Source organism: Seriola aureovittata, chromosome 9 (assembly GCF_021018895.1).
Source record: "Seriola aureovittata isolate HTS-2021-v1 ecotype China chromosome 9, ASM2101889v1, whole genome shotgun sequence".
Lineage (NCBI taxonomy): Eukaryota > Metazoa > Chordata > Actinopteri > Carangiformes > Carangidae > Seriola > Seriola aureovittata.
In genome coordinates, this window is record NC_079372.1 from 25,037,628 (window position 1) to 25,065,618 (window position 27,991).

General features: G+C 38.4%; 3 protein-coding genes and 1 long non-coding RNA gene across 5 annotated transcripts; all 4 read right to left on the minus strand.

Annotated features, from left to right (window-relative positions):
* Positions 1-1,360: 1,360 nt before the first annotated feature.
* On the minus strand, positions 1,361-9,083 carry LOC130175040 (L-rhamnose-binding lectin SML-like). Of its 2 annotated transcripts, none has more exons than XM_056385307.1 (9): positions 8,950-9,083; positions 4,230-4,262; positions 3,788-3,886; positions 3,284-3,419; positions 2,767-2,876; positions 2,629-2,673; positions 2,391-2,523; positions 2,175-2,278; positions 1,361-1,554 (listed from the first exon to the last, which is right to left on the minus strand). In XM_056385307.1, the coding sequence occupies exons 1-9, from the start codon at positions 8,978-8,980 to the stop codon at positions 1,532-1,534; spliced, it is 714 nt and encodes a 237-aa protein (XP_056241282.1). In that variant the 5' UTR covers positions 8,981-9,083; the 3' UTR covers positions 1,361-1,531. The 2 variants fall into 2 exon arrangements, with proteins under 2 accessions (XP_056241282.1, XP_056241283.1); XM_056385308.1 differs by lacking the exon at positions 8,950-9,083 and adding an exon at positions 4,712-4,814.
* An 811-nt stretch (positions 9,084-9,894) lies between these two features.
* Positions 9,895-11,758, minus strand: LOC130175126 (L-rhamnose-binding lectin SML-like; the record flags this gene model as incomplete). The annotated part of the gene is made up of 5 exons (XM_056385422.1): positions 9,895-10,263; positions 10,497-10,600; positions 10,738-10,870; positions 10,956-11,000; positions 11,527-11,758. Coding segments are annotated over 5 exons (525 nt in total), but the record flags the coding sequence as incomplete, so codon positions are not given.
* A 60-nt stretch (positions 11,759-11,818) lies between these two features.
* Positions 11,819-21,230, minus strand: LOC130175044 (uncharacterized). The gene is made up of 9 exons (XR_008828679.1): positions 21,153-21,230; positions 20,564-20,596; positions 17,289-20,439; positions 16,576-16,620; positions 16,401-16,469; positions 15,978-16,144; positions 14,898-14,962; positions 14,652-14,745; positions 11,819-13,522 (listed from the first exon to the last, which is right to left on the minus strand). It is a non-coding gene; the product is annotated as an uncharacterized LOC130175044 (long non-coding RNA).
* Positions 21,231-21,951: 721 nt separating this feature from the next.
* LOC130175041 (L-rhamnose-binding lectin SML-like) lies at positions 21,952-26,043 on the minus strand. The gene is made up of 9 exons (XM_056385309.1): positions 25,946-26,043; positions 25,464-25,496; positions 25,022-25,120; positions 24,518-24,653; positions 24,001-24,110; positions 23,863-23,907; positions 23,625-23,757; positions 23,409-23,512; positions 21,952-22,788 (listed from the first exon to the last, which is right to left on the minus strand). The coding sequence occupies exons 1-9, from the start codon at positions 25,974-25,976 to the stop codon at positions 22,766-22,768; spliced, it is 714 nt and encodes a 237-aa protein (XP_056241284.1). The 5' UTR covers positions 25,977-26,043; the 3' UTR covers positions 21,952-22,765.
* Positions 26,044-27,991: the final 1,948 nt, after the last annotated feature.

Below are 27,991 nucleotides of genomic sequence, written 5' to 3' on the forward strand. Positions count from 1 at the left end.
CCGTATTTAACATGTGTTACAGTATATGACAAACAACAAACCAGCTGGCTCCTGGCTGTGTTAAAATATAAACTCGCAATCAAAGCCAGGCTGTATGACTTTCAGGGTGTATCCGAACTTTGATCAAAGATAATAGATGACTCGTTTATCCAATATTATCAGAAGGAGGAAGAAGGAAGACTTCTACAGACTTCCCATCATACTCATCATGAACCTCTCCGTCTGTTCAACTGTTTTTTTGCAGCCTATGAACATAAAATTACTGACTTGTGGATCTTTATAATCATAAATCTACTTGCTCCACAACATGCATTTTTCAAAAGGAGTGTATATACGTTATATTCAGAAAGTCTTCAGACCCCTTCACTTTCTTCATATTTTATTGTGATTCAGCCTTGTGCTAAAATCATTTAATTTTTTTTCCTCATCAATTTACACTCAATCCCCATAATGACAAAGCCAAAACTGAATTTTAGAAACTTTTTCAAATGTATCAAAACAGAAAAACTGAAATATCATGTTGACATAAGTAGTCAGACACTTTGATATGACACTTGAAATTTAGCTCAGGTTCTTCCCATTTCTCTTGATCATCTTTGAGATGTTTCTACACCTTGATTGGAGTCCACCTGTGGTAAATCCAGTTGATTTGACATGATTTGGTCTCACAGCTGACAATGCTGATCAGAGCAAAAACTAAGACATGAGGAGGGAGGAACTGCCTGCAGAGCTCAGAAACAGGATTGAGGTACAGATCTGGTAGATGGACTACATAGTGCTTTTCTACTCAATCACTCAAAGCTACTTACAATTTGTCACAAACATTTACTAGGACTGAAGGATAAACTGATTAGTTTTTGGTGGTCAAAGGTCAAGGTGACCCCAGAAAACACTTTTTACCCATTAATCAAGACTTCACATAGTAATCATGACCAAAAAAATGGTTAATATTTTATATGACTGGATAAACAGGGATGTAATCTGAAACTAGGCTGAAAGGAGCAGTGTAGACAGATAACCGGTCACTGAAAGGTCTGAGAGGAAAAATTAAAATGCAACAATGAAAGGTTCATATATACAACAACTGCAATAAAGGTTGGTCTACCCTTCATTAGTGAGATTCAAATCTTTTATTTTTCTAATATTTAGTATTTTTGCCTTCATGTCTGATTATGGATTTGATCCTCCTGGGCATGGATGATACCAGTCTTACACATATCTGTAAAGAGACTTTCTACCATTCTCCCCAGTCATTCAGCTTCATATCAGCTCACTCCCACCTCCATGTTTCACTGTGCAGTCACTGTGGTGGTCCAAACATGCTGGACCCCATCTGATCCAAACTAGGCCAGACAAGTCGTCAATGCAAGACAAGTTTATTCGAACAGTAATTTTTAAACATAAAGAATTACAGTTCAATGGAAGTAAATAAAAAGAGATAAATGAAACTGCAGTACAAAAAATGTATCAAAAGGTACTGCGAACCAGTTTACTTCATTCCAAGCATGTATACTGTGATGTCATTTTGGTTTTAGGGAGCGGTTATTGCAGGATCTGCAAAAGAACAGATTAAATATTGACTTTAGTTACTGACAACACAAAAATGCAGGATAATGTTTTCTAAACCAGCATTTTACACACTGTACATCGAAGTTCATTCTTGACCTTTGAAATATTAATTAGACAAAAATAATCTTGACTCAACGTCCATTTAGTTTCTTTTTCAGAAGCCTCTGACCACATCTCATGTGGCAGTTAAAAACAAGAGCAAACTCATCCCACTGATGAACACCATGTGATCTAGTTAGTTATTAAACTCCAAAATGCTAACATTAGCATGTCTGGTTCATAACATTCAAAACAAAAGTTAGCAGCAGTCTCAGCTCCCTGCCCTTCCCTGATGTCTCATGTCCGCTGGAAAGCATCAGTGAAACACTGACTTTAAATGTGTAACTGCTTTATTCAGTGTTTGTACTGGTTATAATCACTTTCATAATCAATTTCAAGCTCTTTTTGGGACATTTCAAATGCTCCAGGGGGCCCTCTGGTGAACACATGGGCTCTAAGCAGGCGCTGAGTTTGCTCTGTGTATACTGCATGATATTTTGCTCTTTGGGGCCACAGACTAGCTTTAGTAGAGTGAAACAGCCCAGAAAGGTCTTTGAGATACTTACATTGACATCTGTAGTTGACCTCCAGGTACTTGTAAGTGCTAGAACAGGTGTCTCCGAACACTGTGTGGCTTGCTTTGATAGAGCAGCTGTTTTTCCCGTTACAGCTGTGGATGCAGAGTGATGTAAGTGAATACAGGCTTGAATGTGCACTAAAGAATGGGAAATTTGTGCGTCAATGCATGGCTCCTGTTTTACAAAAAAAGTAGGCAACTGTACCTGTCAGCCACTTTGGTAGTGGGACCGGAGCACATCACATTTTGGACATCACCAGCAGAACGTTGGTAAGAGCAGGTGGTCTGGTCCGTGCGTCCAAAATCAGCGTTGTACACAAAAATAACCTTCCCTTGATCTGACAAAGAGAGGAGGAACGGCAAAACATTAGATCAGTGTTGAAATGCTCAGAAAATATAAGTACGCATATGTTTATCACATTCAATAAAATCTCAGATCTTACCACACTGCAGGATGGCCAAAGAGTTCTCACATGCAACAGTGTTGACTGTTAAAGTAACACAAATCACATTAGACATATTGCCCTTATCAAACTTATTGGTTTGTTTAACTTTTAATTACACACACAAACATAACTGACCAACTGGAAAGCAGGAGAAGGTGGTGTTCAGGTATTTGTAGGTGCCAGTGCAGGGATCATTCGGACGGACTTCACCTATTTTGTATTCGCAAACTTTCTGGCCATCACACCTGCAGCGAGACGATACAGAGCTCGTTTCTGGATTTAATCAATTACAATCTGTATAGCACAATGTCCTTACGACTTCAATAAGTCTAAGGGACTACATGAAATTTACTGTGGTGAGGGGGATGGGGGATGGGAGGGGTGCTGAAGCTAATATTTATTTTCATAAAAACCACAACAGGAAATTTCGGCACTGGAACTAAAGTTAAGAGATCATCGAGTTATTAAAGTTCATCCACCAAACATTAATGGCGATTATTTCAATATACCTATGTTAGTCTATAATCTCTTTCCTCATACTTCATGCGCTGCATTAGCCGTACTACTTGTGACATAGTGTACATATGAGTGAGAGAGGAAGAGTAATTACACGACATGTGGAGTGTTTTTTCTCATTTTAGTGGGTGTGTACCTTGTCTTGAGGATGTCCACAGTGCCATCCTCAGAGCACTGTGTATTGGACAGCTCGTTTACACTTTTGCCCTCACCGCAGGTCTCGCTGTCTGAACGTCCATACAGAGCTGACTCCACACCAATCAGTCCTTCCTCTACACACCACAGAGGGAAAAATCAAACAAGGACAGAGAGGAAACATTTTAAATAGAGTCAGAAAGAAAAGACGTACTAGAGGAAAATGTTCAAGATGAAGCTGATGATATTCTTTATTTTCATATTAACAATATTAACAACAAATTTCACTAAAATGACCCAAACTAAAAACTTTGACTTTTTTTAAAGGCTAAAACATTTCCCTACAACTCTGTAGGTTTTAGAAAAGTTGAAAAAGTAGTGAATTGCTTGGAACTATTTTCAGCAGTGGATTAATCCACATTTAGTGCTTTGTGAGTATTTGGGGCAGCATTGTGTTTCCGAACTCCGTTTACATGCACAGCCTGATTTCTTAAATGCCACTTACCACAGCGGAGGCGCTGGACGTTGTTGGTGTCATCACAGGTGATCACCCTGTGTGTGGACAGGGGGGCCACAATCAAACAGTTGTTGCTGTTCGTTGAGCCTGGAATGAAAAGTTTGTTTTATAAATTGTTTGTTCAATACATTTTTAAAATGCTGCTGAGACCAGATCTTAACAGTGAGAAGTGTCAGGTTATAACAGAAAACCTGCGTGAATATTATTGGATGTTTCTCATCAGCTGGCAGCCAAACAGATGGTGAAGTGATAGTGATGCATGAATCAAACAGATAATGCCAATCAGCTAATTCAAGTGTGACTTCAGTGCTCCTCTTTTTCAAGTGTCATATACAGAAATTTAAATAATGGAGCTGTGAGAACTGTACAGCACAGTAACAACAACAGAACAATGTGTTGGCTCAATTATTTGTATGAATGTTCAATTTACCTGAAGCAGTGAGTAGACATGTTGCTGCGAGCACTGAAAGTGAAAAATCATTAGACATAGTTTATTTCATTGATCTTATTATTTCTGTGTAAATCCACTTCAACAGTAATCTGTGAGTTAATGAGAACAACTTCAAACAAGCTGAAACCTTCACTGTTATGGTGACAGATATGTAAAAGGAAGTCCCACCCTTCCTGAATACGAGCAAGATCCCATGTCAATAGGGCTGAACAATTAATCGGGATATAATCGAAATCGCAAATATGGCCAAGTGCAATATCCAAGGTAAAGGTAAAACGTGTCGCCACATTGTTGTGCAGTGTTAGCACCATAAGAGATGACGTTCCAACTGAAACCGCATAACGCAATATCTGCCAAAATAACCACAATAAGAGTTTTTTGCATATAGTGCAGCCCAATTATCCAATCAAATTCAAAGAAGAACTTAAACCCAGTAATTTTTATCACAGTCGTGTACTCACACAGTGTGCTGATGAGTCTGAAGTGGAGCATGGTTTCAGTAGCAGGTGAAGAGCGAGACTGAATGCAGATGAGCTTGTCACCTGTATTTATTGTGTCTGGTAGACGTCTTTACTTGCGTTATAGAACCTGGCTCCCATCCAGCTGTTTTTAAATGTGTATTAAAATTTAATGGGTCTAATGTATTAATTACTGGGTGTATCAAGATTAGTACCTTAAAGTAATTGTTAGCTGCATCACTCACGTATTACACGTAATCACGCATATTTTCTCTTTCCAAACTATGCACATTTTTCAAAAGGAGTGTATGTACATTACATTCAGAAAGTCTTCCCTTCACTTTCTTCACAGTTTCTCATGTTTTGAGAAAATGCTTATCTCAAAACATGAGACATGGTCTCAAAGCTGACAGTGCTGATCAGAGCAAACCAACACATGAGGAGAAGGTAGCAGACTGCAGAGCTCAGAAACAGGATTGTGTTGAGGCACAGATCTGGTAAATGGACTTTATAGCACTTTTCTAGTCGACCACTCAAACCCCTTTGTAATGAAAGCCACATTCACCCATTCACACATGCTTTTCCCTAAATTTTGGGGTTCGGTATCTTGTCCAAAGACGCTTTCGAAATGCAGACTGGAGGAGCCGGGAATCAAACCATCAACCTTCCAATTAGTGGACAACCTACTCTACCTCCTGACCTCACCTGCCTCTGGGGGAAGGCTACAGAAATATTTCTGGTGCACTGAAAGTTCCCAAGGGCACAGTGGCCTCCAATATTGTTTAAAGAGGCCGAAACCTCAGCAACTTGTCTTTGTCTAATCACAGGATTATGTTTAACCATTGTATTGAGTCATATATTGGAAAGACCACAGTATTAATTCAATTCAATTCCCTTTTTTTATAGCGCCAAATCATAACAAACATTATTTCAAGGCACTTTATAAGGTAAGATCAAAACCGTACAATATTATGGAGAGAAACCCAACAGTTCCCACAATGAGCAAGCGCTTGGCGACAGCGGGGAGATAAACTCCCTTTTAACAGGAAGAAACCTCCAACAGATCTGGACTCATGGTGGGCAGCTGTCTACCTCAACTGATTTGTTATTTAAACATTTCTTAACAATAGTACAGTATGTGATAGTTGTTGAAAAATTGAACTTAAAGCCACAAAAGTCAACCTGATCGCGGCGCTAGAGGAGAAGTCAGGGGATCAACACCCTCTGTGGGCTTTATCCTCTGGAGAATAACAATGTCTCTACAAAATATCACGGCAATTATTTAATATTTATAGTATAATATTTATAATATAATTCTAATATTTCAGTCTTAAGCAACATAGAAGACAAACATTGTTATGCCACTATAGGAAGAACAAAGGTGGAAGTATTAGGGTGTTCCTTCCCATTGTCCCTGCTGAGCTTTGTGGTTATAATAACACAATGGCATTTATGTTGTTCCAGCCAAGTTTCAATGCGAAAAAAACATTCCGTGCTGGTTTCATTAAGGTCAGAACACTCCTTGTATCTTCACTTGCTCGGCATATTTACCTGCGTACCTAATGTAGGATTTACAGCATAAATGGGCATTTATTAAATCTTCCAAAGTATTAAGAAGTGCCATTTTAGGGATCCAAGCACCACGAGAAGAGAAGGTAACTTTGTAGAAAGATAAGTAAGTACAGTAAGAAATTTACAATCCCCAGGCTTAAAATTCTGTGACGTACATCACTAATAGAAAACTAAAGCTAAAGATCAGATTTACTAGAAAGCTGATTATACATTGAACAACTGAAATCAACTCACTTTTTGTATTCTGGTATGAATCAGTGGATTCTACGAATACAGCAACTAGTATACTAAAAGTAGCCTGCACTATTATACTTTTATATTTAACGATTTAATACATGCACTACAATTACCATCTCATGGTTGTACGCCTCCGCCAACTAGCCAAGTGTATGAAATATGGTCATGACCTCCCCTTCCTGAGTTACAGTGTTGAATAATATTATATCATAATATATTATGATGTCACAGTGAACTTGACATTTGACCTTTTGGATATAAAATGTCATCACTTCATTTTATTCTATTACACATTTATATTGAATTGTGTCATAATTACCGTATGAGTTTAAAAGGAGAGTTATGGCCAAAAACATGTTTTGTGAGGTCACAGTGGCTTTGACCTTTGACCACGAAATCCTAACCAGTTCATCCTTGAGTCCAAATCAGTGTTTGTGTTGGATTTAATGAAATTCCGTCTGGGTGTTCCTGATATATCGCATTCACAACAACGTGAGGTCACAGTGAACTTGCAAGTGGAAATTTGTAGCAAATTTGAAGAAATTCCTTCTCACAAGACGAAAACAGTGTTTTGTGAGGTCACCGTCAGCTTGATCCCTGAGCACCAAAATCTAATTAGGTCATCCTCGAGGCGTGTTCATGAAAATGGGACAGAGAGACAGACGGCCTGAAAACATAATGTTCTGTAAAGCGAGAGACGCTGGATATGTTGCGTTGTTCTCAAAAATGTACAAAAAATATTTTGCATGTGTTTTCCTGTCGCAAGAGGGAAATCTCCATGTCCCCAGTAGTTAGTTTATCTTAAGTCATTGAGGCTTACAGTTTGTTTCGTTGTATGTCCTTGCACAGATGGCATCACATTTTCACTCCCTTTTCCTCTTGTGTTTGATCAGTGGAGTGTTGATTGTAGGAACTGTAAGTAAAACTCTCTCTGATAGTTCTAGATTAAGTCGCTGTGGCTCCTTTGTCTGATTACAATGAAGAAAATGTGTTTTTTGTGTTAAAACAAGACAATGCTGAAGAATATGCCCTCTACAATACTTATACCTGATGTGTAGTAAACAGCAGTATTCAGATTTTTTTACATTCGTCCTCTGGGACAAAACGACTGAATGGCAGGAAAAGTGAAAACTAAATTAACAGCAGGGAAATGCACACATCCACTCACACAATTAAAACCTACTAAGGTTTTGAGTGCACCATAACTTTTAAGTTTCCTCAACAAATGCAAATTAAATGTCCACTGGACTAAATGTCCACTGAAGCAACAAAGACAGATAATTCATCATGTATTATTTATTTAAATTTGTGTACATTGGCTACACTCATGTACTGCACTATTGAAGTGGCAGTATGTCTTCTGTATGTTGTCTGCAACGAAACTAGTTTACCATCATGGGGATTAATGGCGTTAACTAATGTAATCTTATATTGAGGTTTCATGACTAGACTAAAATACACTGGGCCACACTGGTACCTGTCAGACCCAAAAGCTGTCAGGTGTGCCATAGAAGAAACATCAAAGACTGTACCCTCAGTGTTACATGTGTCTGTCTTTGATGATTTATTTTATTTTATTTCTAATTAAGCATAATTACAGTTTATGTTAAAAGCTAAAGTGACCCTGTGTGTGTGTGTGTGTGTTTGTGTGCGTGTGCGTGTGTGTGTGTGTGTGTGATTTAGCTGTTCTGCTGGACCAGACTGAAACATACCTTTTCATGACAGTAGCAGCAGCAAATCTCTCTTTTTGCAAGAAGAAAAAGAACATAATTCATCGCATATCAAAATACACATAAGCATTTAAAATTCACGCCAAACACAACGTCAACCGGCGAACACTTCTCTATCTTAAAAACACACATTCATCATCGCACCGGCCACAATAATACTCAACATTTACATAAACCTACAAGTTTCATAAACCCACACACCATAACAATACGAAACTCAACTTTAAATAAATCAAACAATACAAAATGAACATCAATAACACACCTCTCTTCGCCTACCAAGGGTGCAAAATTGGCCCCATCAGCCGGCAACAGGCATCCGATCTCGGATAACTGCACAAATCTCCACTCTAATTCCCCCGATCGGCAACCAACGTCCAGCAACATCCCATCGTGCAGCAAAAGTGGCGTCTGACGTCAGCATTCACCTTCCTCCTTTCACCCCAGGAGGTGCGCCAAACAATAGGCGGCATCCGGCTCTGGTGGCCACTTACACCTTCTCTTAACAGATGCATGTCAAAGCACAGCACAATATAAATGCTATAAAAGAGATACTGTTCTCAGATATCATAGCAGCATAGATATAATTAATGATTTTTTTTTTAGTAAAGAAAAGCAAGAAATCTTATAAAATCTAAATCTAAGCTTCCAGATTTATTATTCTTTTCTTTATGATTATTTTCTAGTCAGATGTGTACTCACACAGTGAGGCGCTGAGTCTGGAGCAGAGCATGGTGCCACAGGGTCTGGTTTAGGTGAAGGGCTGAACTTCTGGATGTTGAAACAGGCTCCTGATATTTATTCTGTTGGTGTAAGAACTGTCTCTAAAAAACAAGTGACAGAGGAAAACACATCATGTCTTCCTTATCAGTTGGAACAGCTGCAAAGAGGAAAGTAAACCATGGTCACAGATAATCAAAATACCATGAAGATGAAGAAGAGTCGCATGAATTACAACACTTGAAATAAAAAGACATCTGTGAAAAAGCTCACGTTACTTTGTGACAACTGAAAAAGAGACACATTAATTCACAAAAAGCTGCCATAAGGCTTTCTTCATAATGAATCCACATAAAGCTTTTGAACATCAGTAATCATGATTTGGCAGAGAGAGAGTGTCTGAGAACAAACAAGAAACAAAACTGAGGTTTTATGGTTCAGTTCTCAGTTTGCCTTTTTATAGTTAAATAGTTTTAAAATCTCTATTGTGGTGATGTTAATGACAACAATATGCTCATATCTGCAACTCACACAGCTTTTATCGCATTTTTTAAACACATTTATTATTATTATTATTAATAATAATAATAATAATAATAATAATAATAATAATGTTAGATTAGAAACAAGAATAGGAGTAAAGCACCTCTGAGCTCAATGCTAATGTTAGCATGTCATCAACAATGCTATCATGCTGATATTTAGCAGGCATAATGTTTCCCAGGTTGACCTTCAGCATTTTAATGTGCTAATGCTGTGGGAGCTCTGACGTAGATGATGTAGATGAAATAGACGGTGAGCAAGTTTGCTGTATTGACCGGAGCAAAGGCATAAAAACATGGGGTACTTTAATGAAACATTGACTTTCGAACTGGAAATGTCTATGGTTTTCATTTCAGAAAACCGGTCACCTTAATTCCTGATAATTCTTCCCTGTTCTGAAGATGTGTTTTTTATGCCCCAGTCTGAATGACTGAAAGTCCATTGTTACATCATAAATAACTCTGTCATTATGTAAGACAAGGTCAGACAAGTTTATTTGTTAAACACACAAGAGATGTTGGGGTAGTTAAGGTAATACAGATGCAGTAAAAAAAAAAAGATCAAATATACAGTGTTATTCAATCATATTTAAATTATGTTTACAGTTGAATTTTATCAGGTGCATTGGTTTATTGATTAAATTCCATACTTCTCTAGTTCTTAAATTCAATCATAAACTGAAGAAACATTTAACTGATTGAGTATGAATACTACTGAGAATATTACTGTGATTTCAATGTGTTCACACAGGATCTGCAAAAGAACAGACGGATGATTCATGTTAAACAGCACAGCCACAGAAATAAGTGAATATCTCATAAACTGTACATATTAATTATTTAATGATAATTATTAAAGACTTAATTTGTTTTTGTTTCACCTCAAATAAAAATGTGGCCTCACTAAATTTACAGTCCAAAATTGAGATTGGCAGTAGTGTGTTTGCAACATTACATTAAACCCCGAAGGGCTTTTGAATCACTTACATTGACATACGTAAGCCACCTCCAGGTACTTGTAAGTGCCGTAACAGGGGTCTCCAAACACTGAGTTGCTTGCTCTGATAGTGCAGCTGTTCTTCCCATTACAGCTGTGGGTACAGAGTGATGTGATGTTAGTGAACAACCTCCAGCTATCACTGTACTCCAGTTCCTAAATTAATAAGGATGATTTGATTGATATTTTGAACCTGAAAATTTTAAATCAACAAAGAGTGGACAACTGTACATTTCAGCCACTTTGCTCGTGGGATTTGAGCACAGGACTTTTAGGATTTGAGAGGTGGGACGTTGGTAAGAGCATGTGGTTCGGTCACGACGTCCATAATCAGCACCATACACAAAAATAACCTGCCCTTCATCTGCAAAGAAGAGGAGGACAAGTCAATGAAAAGTGCTGAAATTAAATGAAAATGCTTCCGCATACATGCAAAAAAGTGGTCTTACCACAGTGCAGGTGTGCTGAAGAGTGCTCGCATGTAACCAAGTGATCTGTGACATAAATCAGATTAGACATCACACTATTGAAGAAATTCATCAGTGGTGCTGGGAGCTTGGTGACATAATATCTATTGAACTTCTGCCCTGCAAATAAGCTTCTTCTGCTAATCACTCACAAGCTCCTTTCTATTTTCTCAGTTTGACAGTTTGTTTTTAGGACTGTCATTTCATTCAATACAGAGAGGGTCTGAAAGCTCTCTCCTAGCTGAGTAAGTTGAGGTAGTTGTACCATCAACTCCTGTCTCATAACTGTCTAAAAACTGTTGCTCTTTTGTGAAGCTTGCCTGGATGGTGCAGGATAGCTAATAAACTATGATAGTCTCCTCCATTTTGGACTCTCCTGCTCTGTGTTTCCTCAAAGGTCACCTCAGTCGAGACGGCTTACTATAAATTAATGGTCCAACTCTTCAGGAAAATATTTCACTGATTAACTGATTCCATTGGAATTTACTGACTCTGTTATTGTAAATGTCGCGGCTTTGCTTTGTTATTTATGTTGGGCAGTCATGTTACTGACTTGCTGGGAAGCAGGTGTAGTTGGTCTCCAGATATTTAAAGATGCCATAGCAGGGATCAGTAGTACGGATGACGTTTGTGTTTAGTTCACACACTTTCTTTCCATCACACCTAAAGGAAACATGAAGAGGAAAAAACACTAAAACAAATGGAAAACAGTTGCTCCTGTGGCTAATATCAGTATATACAATAACTATTAGAGCGGTGACATGTGGTCCCCAGTGGATGACTACAGTGACTTTAGTGAGTTTTCATGTAGAGCAGTGACCAACAGGTCCTGACTGGGAGGACTGAACACAGATTTTATGGATTTTATGGATATAGATGAAACCAGGGTATGATGCAAGATCCTGCACTGCCACACTGGTAAATGTTTATGGGAGCTGTAGTTTTTCTGTGTAATTACTGTTGAATCACAAATATTTCAAATCGCTTTTTAGCTTAGAAAAAGGACAGTGAACCCGAGGGACAAGCTCATCTGTGTTTCGGACAGACTGATGGAAAAAATGCTAAATGGGTTTGAGGACAGCAGGACAACTCAAAAAGTTGAACTGATTTGCACCAAACTTGGTTGAGGGATGAGGGAAGGGCCACGGAAGAACCCATTAGATTTTGTGGTAGATCTGGATCATTCACAATGAATTTGAATTTTTTTGTCTTGGGTGGATGTATATAGAGCCACACAACCAAAAGTCAGATCAGATTGATTATAGATGTGACACATGATAAGAAAAAGTCCAGGTAAGCAGTCTGAAAAACTAGAGAGGGAAGCTCAATACGAGTCAGATTCAGCCTTATACTGTACATACAAGATTGTGGCAGGCTGTGAGGACATTGGTCCTGAGATGTTGGAGATTAATCAAAATTACCATCTTTTTAATAGTGTAAAGATAATCTGTTGGATAAGTAATTTTACCCTCAGACATCTGCAGCTCCCACTGGCCAAGTACAAGATGTCTGGTCCACTGAGCAAAAAGTGGTCCAAAACACGTCAAAAAGACGTGATATCCGAACATCCACAAGACGTTCTCAGAGGAGCCAGAATGAAAGTTTTTAATACGTCTTTCCCGGACGTTTTAAAGATGTCTCTTCTGGACGTTTTATAGATGTCATAAAAGTACGTGTTAAGGACACAATTATTGGACATCCAGAAGACGATATCCATGAGGTCAATATAGGCCACATCTTTTCAGGACATTAAACGTTAAAAATTCAAACTTGGTTACTAATGAGAACAGCTTATAAAAGTAGTACCCTTCACTGACATGAATGAAATGCACACACTACAATTAACCACTAATGTCCTGTACTGATTAGATGAGTGATGACCAGAGTTGCTAATCAGATATTAAAAAATGGATAAACGTTAAAGATAATTAGTATAAAGTTCCACTGTCCTCAAATTGACACAAACATAAAAAGTGAAGAATGCATGTTTGAGCAGAAATAGACAACTTGGATCTGTGTGTGACAGTGAGTGAGTGAGCATTCATTCTTATATGATATGATATAGTATCACTTTCTGTTTGATCATCAATGACTAAACAGTTGTTGACACACAGTATCCATATTTGTCTACAACACATAAAACTATTGGACTTCATTAATTATCGAAGTGAACGTCTAATACAAGGAATTCCATAGTTACAACCTCCCCACTGGGGTGAGCTGTAACACTGCTGGGGATAGATGTAATGATGACAGGTAATTTGCTGATTTAAGATTCACACTATCGAATTTTATTCAAGGACTTTGATGAAAAGCCACGAACACATTTAAAAAACTTTTTACAACAGTGAACAATGAACAAAACGAAACTAACAAAACTATAAATATATAAAAGTATTTAAAATTAGAAATGAGTAAAAATTCCCTTGCTAAAAAAACCTAATTGTAACCTCCTCCTCCAACTCGTCCCGGGGCATGCTTCAGGTGATCTGCGGCTGCAGATCTGATTTGCGCCTCCGTCGCAGCAGAATCCCATTGCATAACAGCAGCTAAAATAAAAAGAATAATATCAAAAAACAAACAACAAAAAAATCATGTGAATACATCCTCAGAGGAGCCAAATTGAAAGCCCGTGTCAATACATAATGATGCTACTGTTCAGAGGCCCATGTCAGAAAGCAGGTTTATAGTGAAAACTCTGAGTCTGTTAACCCTTGTCAAGGTTTCTTCAATGAACCTCGAGTTTCTCTCCGTTTCCTCCATCTTACAGAGCCACAGTCAATTCCGGGTCTAATATTATAGTTTAAGTGTGATTAAATATGAAATGAATACACATTCAAATTTACACATTGATTGGATCAGCAATTTTCTCCCAATGCCACTTCTCTCTCTTCAACTGTTGCTATGGTAAATCATCGGTCTCCATTATTGTGTTGCATGCACATAACTTGATTGAATTAACTCAAATAATCTCTTCTAGAACCAGAAATTTAAGAGTTTCCAATCTGAGGGGAAATTAACTCTGAGTTTATGGTTAGGATCAGAATTTGTTAAACTTCCTTTCTTAAACGGGCCCCTGGCCAAAGCAAAGGCCAAGCACACAAGCAAACACACAAAGTGATCAAACATTTTTTTTCTGCAGCACAGTAACACCTGTTTGGAGAGGGCTAAAAGGAATAAAATGCTAAGACAAATTTGAGAGAGCACTGGTCTCCACCACCGTGCCACACTGCTGTTATATCTCTTATCAGTTATGTCCAAATTCAGATATTCTGAATCCAGAATACAGCTCCACAATACAGAAAAAAGATTAGAAGACAAAATTACAAAGTTTGAGCTGGATTGAGTGTTGTTGCTTTAAACAGTGAGGTGGATGGGTTTATGCATGTCTGTGTGTGTTGGGGAACTCATGCATCACTTCAGAAGAATGTGAGTACTCAATACAAAAAGCAACATTTCCCCAAAATATAGTTCTCTGGTTTTGATCCAGGTTGGTGTTGACAGTTGAACACCAACCTGCTGTGTGCAATAGGATCATCAAATGAGGCTGTAATTATGCTGAATTATATCGCTTGTAGTGCGTTGGAAACTCAGGTTCAGTTTATGATATAAAACAACATTAACTATCATTCTGTTTCATTCAGAATAGTTATTACTGAAAAAGATCTTTAAGCTTACCTTTTATGACAGTAAACACCTTTGTGTTTTCCAGGCCCATCTTTTCTTTTTTCCCTTCAAGTTGAAAAGGGACATGAGTTGGTTGGTGAAGAGCCTATTCCAAGAGAAACACAAGTTAGTTAACATGCTGATTGGTGCCACAAGATAAAAACAAAGAAAGCTTCCCTTAGTCAACTGTTCTGCTTCACTGTCTAAAGAAATATGTCTACTATGCAAAAAATCACAAGTAAATGATTAAAGAAATACCTGTCAAGCACTTTGTGTGTGCAGTCTTTTACATCTTTACCACCCACTCTTGCCAGCCGATGAACCTATAAAGAAAACCATTTTTTATGACTGTTCTGGCATTCCGAGTGGCAGAGTGGTAGCAGCTTACATTTACTATGGTACATGCAACTTTTGAGTAAAGTGTACTTGTCACAGTTTTATTGCATCTCACTTGAGCAGATTTTAAGAGAAAAATATTTACTTTTATTTATGCATTGATGCACTTTACTTCAAGAGACAGGTGGTCAACTGGTCCTTCATATTTTCCTTTCAACAGCCATGGCTTCACATGACAAGCAGCATAATTGCTGAAGCTACTGCCTGTATGGCTTTGAAATAACGCTATACCAGCTAGTATTTACAGACAAAATAATAATACACAATAGCACGGTTAAGGTTGTGAATAGGCATGGGTTGGTATGAGATTCTGACGATATGATAACCTTAAGCAAAAATATCATGGTTTCACAGTATTGTGATTACAGCTCTAATAGTACTGGATTAAACATAAACAATGTATGTCGACTTGGGTTTACATTATGCACACACACAAACATGCTCTTCTTCGCGTAATGTTAGGGAGGAAACTAGCTGATGTTATCCATGTTAGCGTATTTCCCCAAATAATAGCCGGGGCTACTTTTAATAAAAAATTAGTTTGGGACCAGGCTACAAATAGTGGCAGGCTACTATTTGAATGAGGCCTTTTATTTTTTTTCAAATTTCACAGCCAAATTTGAAAATACTGTACGACTGTCTATTGAAAAATTAAACTAGTTTTACTGGTATGAATTAGGGCCTATGGACTATGTCCAAAATCTTGTGGTAATAATAATAATTAATAATATATTAAGGATTTGTAGAAAGACTTGAGACTTATGAAAATATATATTTTTTTAAATTGTAATCAAGGTTGGGATACCAGAATTGAAACTTGATATATACTAGATTTTTTACCCCAATCTGGTTCAATATTTTAAAAGGATTAATCCCGCCTGTGTATTTGTTTTGTGACAGTTGACTCATATGAACAGGTCCAACAGATTGAAAGCATCTTACCAAATTATTGAAATTGTCAGAGCCAGACAATGATTCCTCCATCTGGTTAAAGTCTTCTAAAGACTGCATCTTCTCGATGTGTGTTGCAGAATTTGCTTCACTCCTCTGCAGCTTCTTTATTTCATCGTGCAGTGTCACAAGTTTTGATATAACAATTTTCTGGAACTCTAACAATGAATAGAAAAGACTGGATTACTCAGTGTAATGTACTCAAAACTCTGTAGTTCCTCAATTCCCAGAGGAACTTACAGTATGTTCGAGTGTCAGCTATCACTGTCTATGGTAATATTCATACTATTCATGCTGTGTTGATCCCGACGTTAATAGATTATATCCAAATATTAATAACAACCTCATTCTCTATGGTGCTGCTGCAGACTATGAGTACATGACATGGAAAAATTCCTAGACTTATATACTAACTTGCTTGAGAGATAGGGAATCTGGTGGAAGTGCTGGATTTCGCAAGAGGAATGGAAAGAGACCTTTCATCTAAAAAGGAGATAAAAAGATTTTTTTTTTTAAAGTGTGTAGCCATCAGATGACTTTGGCTGTGCACTGTGCTCTGCTGAGAGACAAAACAAATGGCAATACTTACCACCACCGGACCTGCTCTCCGTGGGCTTCTGAGAAGTAGGTGGACCTGTGCAACCCAACACAGAAAAAACATTTAGACATTATTTTAAGTGCTAATAATATGCATGCCAAAGTTACTTGATAAGACAATACAAATGAGACAGAAAATATACTACTAAACAGTTTAGGATCACTTGGAAATGTACATAGTTTTAAATCGTACTGCTGGTAGACGCCGCCGTGTTGTTCAAATATATTACACAGACGTAAATCATTCATGTAGTCAATGACTTTATTACGTCACCGCGTTGTCCCAGTCCGTGCGCTGCGCTTGTATCCGGGTAAACCAAAGACGATGGATATAAACGGTCCATTTAGAAAGTTCCGGTTTTGTTCTATGAACATTTACCCTGAGTGATTTTACACGACGCGTCGACACAAAAGTTCCACGTCGAATAATTTTTATAATCGACAACGTCGATTACGTCGGATAATCGTCCCAGCCCTATAGTCACAACCAAGTTAGCTTAACGGCCCAAGTGGCGCTAACATTATGCTAACGTTATACGAAGCGGTTTGCTAGCAGTGGCCAAAAAAAAAAAAAAAATTCTAGCAAACGTTGTTTTCCAAGTCGTATGTACAAAATGAGACTTGATAAATTGCCTAACAATGTCGTGTGTGTTTTACAAAGACTTTCGTTTTAAGGTTTTGTGGAAGTTTAATTTAATTTCTTACCTTAAGATCTGCACGAGCCGAGTAACTGCCGAGCTAACTGCCGAGCCGAGTAACTGCCAAGTCCACTGCGTGATTGTACAATTCCTTGCAGACTTCATATCCATCCGTGCGACAGATAGAAAAATTTCCTGGCAAGTTGGCTCGATTAAAAAAGCAATGTCATTTCATAAAAGGTTGAACTATGTCGTTAATGGCAATGTTAACCACTGCGAGTCCCAATTAAATTATTAATCACCACTATAAAGTAGAACTACTTTCACAGCGGAAGGATATCAGTCTGGTAACAAGAACGTGATTGGTTAATTCAACCGAACTTTATTAATACTGTACGACCTTACAGCCAAAAATGTTTTAAATACCAAACCACAGAGACAGTTGTTAAATAAAAAATATTCGATATTCTATAAAAAATGACAAATTATTATTAACAAACGGGGAATATGTGTATAGATAGATTAATCTACTGCATAGAATTATGGGAAAAAGTTTTTTTTAATCTCTGAATCCGGAGGCAAAACCTGCAAAAATCAGGAATAACTCATCAACCATATGGCCTATATTCATTATTCTGGTCACTTTTGAAAGAAGCTAACATGAATCCATATTTAAACCATTTCTAAGATGCAACGAAGGAACTTTTTATCCTTGCCTTGTAAAAATGCACTATAACAATAAAGCACTCATTAACTTAAGTTCCAGCTAGCCAATTTTTCTGCTGAATTTGTTTCCCAACTCCTATACAACAATTGTAACAGTAAACCTGATGGAAATACACCAAAATGCAACATTTATGATGAAAATATATATATTTCTCCAGGTACTCAGGTCTTGGCTTGTTTATATTAGCCTTTACTGTGATTTTGAATTCAAAATACTATTATATTTGCATGGCAACAAGTTGCAAGTAACATAAACCCACACATGGATAAAAGGTAGGCCTGTAGGCCTATATCACATGGTGATAGATTGATAGAAATAGAAAGATAGAAATACTTTATTCATCCCCGAAGGCAAATTCAGAAATCCAGAAGCTCATCAAGACATAGAACAAAGAAATTAGCACGTTAATATTAAAAATCCAAAAATTCAGGAGGAGTCTTATTGCTGTGGGGACAAAGGATCTCCTGAATTGCTCCGTTCTGCAGCGCAGTGAGAGGAGACGACTGCTGCATCTGCTCCTCTGTTGCTCCAGGAGGCTGGGTGTCTGCTATTGTCCATTATAGCTTTCAGTTTGTTCAGTGTGCCCCTCTCCACCATAGATCTTAGTGGGTCCAGACTCCTGCCCAACACTGAGCCCGCTTTTTTGACCAGCTTGTCCAGCCCTTGGTGTTTTTGTCTGTAAGGCTGCCTCCCCAACACACTGCAGCAAAGAAGAGTGCACTGGCCTCCACCGTGTGGTAGAACATGGTCATCATCTCCACACACACATCAAAGGACCTCAGTGTCCGCAGGAAGAACAGGTGGATCTGCCCCTTCCTGTAGAGGGCATCGGTCTTAGGGGACCAGTCCATCTTCATCCATGATGACCCCTAGATATTTGTAGGTGTGCACCACCTCAATGTCCACCCCACAGATGTTCACTGGCTGAAGAAGGGGCTTAGACCTGCGGAAATCCACAATCATTTCCTTTGTCTTTGAGGTGTTCAGTAGAAGGCAGTTTTTGTGACTCCGAGAAGCACAGTTCCCCAACCTGACAAATTGTGGCTGAATTGTGTCAGGTAATCTGTGATCCAGGAAACAAAGGTACAAATAGCTGTCAGGACAATTTCACTAGCCAGCCAGCCAGCCTTTCCCTGTCCATCTGGCATATTCTTTGATCTTTTTGGTCAAAATGGATGTCCTCTTTCTCAACTTGTCAGTATGTGGCATGCTGATATGGTCAACCTTAAAGTCTCAGCATTAGTGCCAACTGATTATGGTTATCAATATGTCCAAATGATAGCCTCTCAGAATTCTATACCAACTCAGTTCATCACTGGACTTTAGATTGCAGCCTGTCGGAACGTCTGCTTTCAACTAATTTTGGTATACGTCCATAATTGGGCCAGGCTGGACTACTTCACTCAGTGTCATTTATTAACTAATTCAGGCTGTCAAACAGACGTCCAGATTGTGGTCGGTCAGAACGTCTCATTACAACTAGTTCTGGTTGAATATAGACGTCCAAAATTGGGCCAGGCTGGACTACTTCACTCAGGTCGTTTATCGACTAGTTCTGGCTGTCATATAGACGTCCAGATTGTGGCCTTTCTAAACGTCTATTTTCAACTAGTTCTGTCTGTAAGTAGACGTTCAAAATTGGGCCAGGCTAGACTACTTCACTCAGGTCGTTTATCGACTAGTTCTGGCTGTCATATATACGTTCAGATTGTGGCCTGTCAGAACGTCTATTTTCAACTAGTTCTGTCTGTAAGTAGACGTCCAAAATTGGGTCAGGCTGCACTACTTCACTCAATGTCAGTTATCGACTAGTTCTGGCTCACATATAGACGTCCAGATTGTGGCCTGGACGGACGGACGTGATATCAACTAGAATTGGACGTCCACAGACGTTGCTTGCTCAGTGGTAGTTATGTCTTGTTATTAGGCGACATCTAGTGGTCGTAGGAATTACAGCAGGAACAAAGAGGAAAGTGCGATGACGAGTCCATATCAGGAAGAGGTGATTTCTATCCCCATGTGAAAGTAGCAGTTTATGTCGTTTCTTTTATTCATGACCGTTCGACAAAGTTAACCGCGTTGTTATTATTGTAACCATGACAACAAAGATGGTCTAATATTGAGGAAGTACTTGTGTGAACCCAAATCACGATCTTTTCCTAAACCTAACCAAGCCATGGCCGTTTTATAGTAACCATGGTAACGAAGATACGTACACCGCTCTCGTTCCGCCTGTTTATTTTTGTAACCCTGACAACTGAGGTTCGATACGCCGGGCACCGTAGCGGCGCTATTTCAGGACACGCCCCTGTGGGTTATTTAAAAAAAAAAGAAAACGACCTACATGGTTGTTCAACCCACAACATTGATTTGGTCAGTTTGTTTACATCTTCCAGCTTAAATGTAGCATTCACCACCTTTAGAGTTCAGTCATACCACCGTTGGACGTCGTTGCCATTGTCACAGGTGATAACTGTTTCTGTGGACACGTCTAAAACAAACCAAAAAAAAAAAAAAAAAACAGATGTGGAAGTGTGAGTTAAAATGTGGTCAAGACATGTATTTTTAAAAGAAAAACTGTAATGACTATAATACTAGATTGACTCTATAGTTACCTGCTGTCACGAGCGAACAGGTCACTGCCAATACTGAAAAAGAAACATCACTGTCAAACAGATATAGCTTACTTCAACTGGATTTACAACATGCAAATAGCAATGAAAATGTATTTCAGCAGGAGCCATGGTTAGTTGGTCCATTACGTCTATCCAGACTAAAACATTTAGATGGATTGACATGTAAATATAACACTCGAGGATGTTGTTGATCCTCCGGCTATCATCAGTTCATATTTACAGTTTGTCCAACACTTTGGTTTATGTTCAAATACCAACAGAACCAATCACATCAGCTTTACTTTGTGTTCAGTACTAATCAGCTCATTAGCTCTTGACATACACACAGGGTTGTAGACTTACACTGGACTTCATATCAGACAGATGACAGTGCAAAAAACTTAATTCATTTCATTTACATATGATCTATCTCATAACAGTTACTCCATCCAGCATCCTAAAGCTCCGGTCTATACAGTATAATAAAGGGACTAAGCCTCTTCAACAACAAAACATCTTATCCAATCAAAATCCATAGAATAACTTATGTAAACCCACTACTTATTTTCCCAGGCAGTCGTATACTCACACAGTGTGCTGCTGAGTCTGAAGTGGAGCATGGTTTCAGTAACAGGTGAACAGTCGGACTGAATGTAGTTGAATGGACACACCCGTATTTAACATGTGTTACAGTATATGACAAACAACAAACCAGCTGGCTCCTGGCTGTGTTAAAATATAAACTCGCAATCAAAGCCAGGCTGTATGACTTTCAGGGTGTATCCGAACTTTGATCAAAGATAATAGATGACTCGTTTATCCAATATTATCAGAAGGAGGAAGAAGGAAGACTTCTACAGACTTCCCATCATACTCATCATGAACCTCTCCGTCTGTTCAACTGTTTTTTTGCAGCCTATGAACATAAAATTACTGACTTGTGGATCTTTATAATCATAAATCTACTTGCTCCACAACATGCATTTTTCAAAAGGAGTGTATATACGTTACATTCAGAAAGTCTTCAGACCCCTTCACTTTCTTCATATTTTATTGTGATTCAGCCTTGTGCTAAAATCATTTAATTTTTTTTCCTCATCAATTTACACTCAATCCCCATAATGACAAAGCCAAAACTGAATTTTAGAAACTTTTTCAAATGTATCAAAACAGAAAAACTGAAATATCATGTTGACATAAGTAGTCAGACACTTTGATATGACACTTGAAATTTAGCTCAGGTTCTTCCCATTTCTCTTGATCATCTTTGAGATGTTTCTACACCTTGATTGGAGTCCACCTGTGGTAAATCCAGTTGATTTGACATGATTTGGTCTCACAGCTGACAATGCTGATCAGAGCAAAAACTAAGACATGAGGAGGGAGGAACTGCCTGCAGAGCTCAGAAACAGGATTGAGGTACAGATCTGGTAGATGGACTACATAGTGCTTTTCTACTCAATCACTCAAAGCTACTTACAATTTGTCACAAACATTTACTAGGACTGAAGGATAAACTGATTAGTTTTTGGTGGTCAAAGGTCAAGGTGACCCCAGAAAACACTTTTTACCCATTAATCAAGACTTCACATAGTAATCATGACCAAAAAAATGGTTAATATTTTATATGACTGGATAAACAGGGATGTAATCTGAAACTAGGCTGAAAGGAGCAGTGTAGACAGATAACCGGTCACTGAAAGGTCTGAGAGGAAAAATTAAAATGCAACAATGAAAGGTTCATATATACAACAACTGCAATAAAGGTTGGTCTACCCTTCATTAGTGAGATTCAAATCTTTTATTTTTCTAATATTTAGTATTTTTGCCTTCATGTCTGATTATGGATTTGATCCTCCTGGGCATGGATGATACCAGTCTTACACATATCTGTAAAGAGACTTTCTACCATTCTCCCCAGTCATTCAGCTTCATATCAGCTCACTCCCACCTCCATGTTTCACTGTGCAGTCACTGTGGTGGTCCAAACATGCTGGACCCCATCTGATCCAAACTAGGCCAGACAAGTCGTCAATGCAAGACAAGTTTATTCGAACAGTAATTTTTAAACATAAAGAATTACAGTTCAATGGAAGTAAATAAAAAGAGATAAATGAAACTGCAGTACAAAAAATGTATCAAAAGGTACTGCGAACCAGTTTACTTCATTCCAAGCATGTATACTGTGATGTCATTTTGGTTTTAGGGAGCGGTTATTGCAGGATCTGCAAAAGAACAGATTAAATATTGACTTTAGTTACTGACAACACAAAAATGCAGGATAATGTTTTCTAAACCAGCATTTTACACACTGTACATCGAAGTTCATTCTTGACCTTTGAAATATTAATTAGACAAAAATAATCTTGACTCAACGTCCATTTAGTTTCTTTTTCAGAAGCCTCTGACCACATCTCATGTGGCAGTTAAAAACAAGAGCAAACTCATCCCACTGATGAACACCATGTGATGTAGTTAGTTATTAAACTCCAAAATGCTAACATTAGCATGTCTGGTTCATAACATTCAAAACAAAAGTTAGCAGCAGTCTCAGCTCCCTGCCCTTCCCTGATGTCTCATGTCCGCTGGAAAGCATCAGTGGAACACTGACTTTAAATGTGTAACTGCTTTATTCAGTGTTTGTACTGGTTATAATCACTTTCATAATCAATTTCAAGCTCTTTTTGGGACATTTCAAATGCTCCAGGGGGCCCTCTGGTGAACACATGGGCTCTAAGCAGGCGCTGAGTTTGCTCTGTGTATACTGCATGATATTTTGCTCTTTGGGGCCACAGACTAGCTTTAGTAGAGTGAAACAGCCCAGAAAGGTCTTTGAGATACTTACATTGACATCTGTAGTTCACCTCCAGGTACTTGTAAGTGCTAGAACAGGTGTCTCCGAACACTGTGTGGCTTGCTTTGATAGAGCAGCTGTTTTTCCCGTTACAGCTGTGGATGCAGAGTGATGTAAGTGAATACAGGCTTGAATGTGCACTAAAGAATGGGAAATTTGTGCGTCAATGCATGGCTCCTGTTTTACAAAAAAAGTAGGCAACTGTACCTGTCAGCCACTTTGGTAGTGGGACCGGAGCACATCACATTTTGGACATCACCAGCAGAACGTTGGTAAGAGCAGGTGGTCTGGTCCGTGCGTCCAAAATCAGCGTTGTACACAAAAATAACCTTCCCTTGATCTGACAAAGAGAGGAGGAACGGCAAAACATTAGATCAGTGTTGAAATGCTCAGAAAATATAAGTACGCATATGTTTATCACATTCAATAAAATCTCAGATCTTACCACACTGCAGGATGGCCAAAGAGTTCTCACATGCAACAGTGTTGACTGTTAAAGTAACACAAATCACATTAGACATATTGCCCTTATCAAACTTATTGGTTTGTTTAACTTTTAATTACACACACAAACATAACTGACCAACTGGAAAGCAGGAGAAGGTGGTGTTCAGGTATTTGTAGGTGCCAGTGCAGGGATCATTCGGACGGACTTCACCTATTTTGTATTCGCAAACTTTCTGGCCATCACACCTGCAGCGAGACGATACAGAGCTCGTTTCTGGATTTAATCAATTACAATCTGTATAGCACAATGTCCTTACGACTTCAATAAGTCTAAGGGACTACATGAAATTTACTGTGGTGAGGGGGATGGGGGATGGGAGGGGTGCTGAAGCTAATATTTATTTTCATAAAAACCACAACAGGAAATTTCGGCACTGGAACTAAAGTTAAGAGATCATCGAGTTATTAAAGTTCATCCACCAAACATTAATGGCGATTATTTCAATATACCTATGTTAGTCTATAATCTCTTTCCTCATACTTCATGCGCTGCATTAGCCGTACTACTTGTGACATAGTGTACATATGAGTGAGAGAGGAAGAGTAATTACACGACATGTGGAGTGTTTTTTCTCATTTTAGTGGGTTTGTACCTTGTCTTGAGGATGTCCACAGTGCCATCCTCAGAGCACTGTGTATTGGACAGCTCGTTTACACTTTTGCCCTCACCGCAGGTCTCGCTGTCTGAACGTCCATACAGAGCTGACTCCACACCAATCAGTCCTTCCTCTACACACCACAGAGGGAAAAATCAAACAAGGACAGAGAGGAAACATTTTAAATAGAGTCAGAAAGAAAAGACGTACTAGAGGAAAATGTTCAAGATGAAGCTGATGATATTCTTTATTTTCATATTAACAATATTAACAACAAATTTCACTAAAATGACCCAAACTAAAAACTTTGACTTTTTTTAAAGGCTAAAACATTTCCCTACAACTCTGTAGGTTTTAGAAAAGTTGAAAAAGTAGTGAATTGCTTGGAACTATTTTCAGCAGTGGATTAATCCACATTTAGTGCTTTGTGAGTATTTGGGGCAGCATTGTGTTTCCGAACTCCGTTTACATGCACAGCCTGATTTCTTAAATGCCACTTACCACAGCGGAGGCGCTGGACGTTGTTGGTGTCATCACAGGTGATCACCCTGTGTGTGGACAGGGGGGCCACAATCAAACAGTTGTTGCTGTTCGTTGAGCCTGGAATGAAAAGTTTGTTTTATAAATTGTTTGTTCAATACATTTTTAAAATGCTGCTGAGACCAGATCTTAACAGTGAGAAGTGTCAGGTTATAACAGAAAACCTGCGTGAATATTATTGGATGTTTCTCATCAGCTGGCAGCCAAACAGATGGTGAAGTGATAGTGATGCATGAATCAAACAGATAATGCCAATCAGCTAATTCAAGTGTGACTTCAGTGCTCCTCTTTTTCAAGTGTCATATACAGAAATTTAAATAATGGAGCTGTGAGAACTGTACAGCACAGTAACAACAACAGAACAATGTGTTGGCTCAATTATTTGTATGAATGTTCAATTTACCTGAAGCAGTGAGTAGACATGTTGCTGCGAGCACTGAAAGTGAAAAATCATTAGACATAGTTTATTTCATTGATCTTATTATTTCTGTGTAAATCCACTTCAACAGTAATCTGTGAGTTAATGAGAACAACTTCAAACAAGCTGAAACCTTCACTGTTATGGTGACAGATATGTAAAAGGAAGTCCCACCCTTCCTGAATACGAGCAAGATCCCATGTCAATAGGGCTGAACAATTAATCGGGATATAATCGAAATCGCAAATATGGCCAAGTGCAATATCCAAGGTAAAGGTAAAACGTGTCGCCACATTGTTGTGCAGTGTTAGCACCATAAGAGATGACGTTCCAACTGAAACCGCATAACGCAATATCTGCCAAAATAACCACAATAAGAGTTTTTTGCATATAGTGCAGCCCAATTATCCAATCAAATTCAAAGAAGAACTTAAACCCAGTAATTTTTATCACAGTCGTGTACTCACACAGTGTGCTGATGAGTCTGAAGTGGAGCATGGTTTCAGTAGCAGGTGAAGAGCGAGACTGAATGCAGATGAGCTTGTCACCTGTATTTATTGTGTCTGGTAGACGTCTTTACTTGCGTTATAGAACCTGGCTCCCATCCAGCTGTTTTTAAATGTGTATTAAAATTTAATGGGTCTAATGTATTAATTACTGGGTGTATCAAGATTAGTACCTTAAAGTAATTGTTAGCTGCATCACTCACGTATTACACGTAATCACGCATACATTTTCTCTTTCCAAACTATGCACATTTTTCAAAAGGAGTGTATGTACATTACATTCAGAAAGTCTTCCCTTCACTTTCTTCACAGTTTCTCATGTTTTGAGAAAATGCTTATCTCAAAACATGAGACATGGTCTCAAAGCTGACAGTGCTGATCAGAGCAAACCAACACATGAGGAGAAGGTAGCAGACTGCAGAGCTCAGAAACAGGATTGTGTTGAGGCACAGATCTGGTAAATGGACTTTATAGCACTTTTCTAGTCGACCACTCAAACCCCTTTGTAATGAAAGCCACATTCACCCATTCACACATGCTTTTCCCTAAATTTTGGGGTTCGGTATCTTGTCCAAAGACGCTTTCGAAATGCAGACTGGAGGAGCCGGGAATCAAACCATCAACCTTCCAATTAGTGGACAACCTACTCTACCTCCTGACCTCACCTGCCTCTGGGGGAAGGCTACAGAAATATTTCTGGTGCACTGAAAGTTCCCAAGGGCACAGTGGCCTCCAATATTGTTTAAAGAGGCCGAAACCTCAGCAACTTGTCTTTGTCTAATCACAGGATTATGTTTAACCATTGTATTGAGTCATATATTGGAAAGACCACAGTATTAATTCAATTCAATTCCCTTTTTTTATAGCGCCAAATCATAACAAACATTATTTCAAGGCACTTTATAAGGTAAGATCAAAACCGTACAATATTATGGAGAGAAACCCAACAGTTCCCACAATGAGCAAGCGCTTGGCGACAGCGGGGAGATAAACTCCCTTTTAACAGGAAGAAACCTCCAACAGATCTGGACTCATGGTGGGCAGCTGTCTACCTCAACTGATTTGTTATTTAAACATTTCTTAACAATAGTACAGTATGTGATAGTTGTTGAAAAATTTAACTTAAAGCCACAAAAGTCAACCTGATCGCGGCGCTAGAGGAGAAGTCAGGGGATCAACACCCTCTGTGGGCTTTATCCTCTGGAGAATAACAATGTCTCTACAAAATATCACGGCAATTATTTAATATTTATAGTATAATATTTATAATATAATTCTAATATTTCAGTCTTAAGCAACGTAGAAGACAAACATTGTTATGCCACTATAGGAAGAACAAAGGTGGAAGTATTAGGGTGTTCCTTCCCATTGTCCCTGCTGAGCTTTGTGGTTATAATAACACAATGGCATTTATGTTGTTCCAGCCAAGTTTCAATGCGAAAAAAACATTCCGTGCTGGTTTCATTAAGGTCAGAACACTCCTTGTATCTTCACTTGCTCGGCATATTTACCTGCGTACCTAATGTAGGATTTACAGCATAAATGGGCATTTATTAAATCTTCCAAAGTATTAAGAAGTGCCATTTTAGGGATCCAAGCACCACGAGAAGAGAAGGTAACTTTGTAGAAAGATAAGTAAGTACAGTAAGAAATTTACAATCCCCAGGCTTAAAATTCTGTGACGTACATCACTAATAGAAAACTAAAGCTAAAGATTAGACTTACTAGAAAGCTGATTATACATTGAACAACTGAAATCAACTCACTTTTTGTATTCTGGTATGAATCAGTGGATTCTACGAATACAGCAACTAGTATACTAAAAGTAGCCTGCACTATTATACTTTTATATTTAACGATTTAATACATGCACTACAATTACCATCTCATGGTTGTACGCCTCCGCCAACTAGCCAAGTGTATGAAATATGGTCATGACCTCCCCTTCCTGAGTTACAGTGTTGAATAATATTATATCATAATATATTATGATGTCACAGTGAACTT

Coding starts and splice junctions, on each gene's coding strand:
- LOC130175040 (XM_056385307.1), bottom strand. CDS start 8,980: ATGCTCTGCTCCAGACTCAGCGCCTCACTGT. Junction 2,524..2,628: donor TTTGGCCATCCTGCAGTGTG/GTAAGATCTGAG, acceptor TCTCTTTGTCAG/ATCAAGGGAAGGTTATTTTT. Junction 2,279..2,390: donor ACTACCAAAGTGGCTGACAG/GTACAGTTGCCT, acceptor CTGCATCCACAG/CTGTAACGGGAAAAACAGCT.
- LOC130175041 (XM_056385309.1), bottom strand. CDS start 25,976: ATGCTCCACTTCAGACTCATCAGCACACTGT. Junction 24,111..24,517: donor GTGGACATCCTCAAGACAAG/GTACAAACCCAC, acceptor GTCTCGCTGCAG/GTGTGATGGCCAGAAAGTTT. Junction 23,908..24,000: donor CTTCTCCTGCTTTCCAGTTG/GTCAGTTATGTT, acceptor TTACTTTAACAG/TCAACACTGTTGCATGTGAG.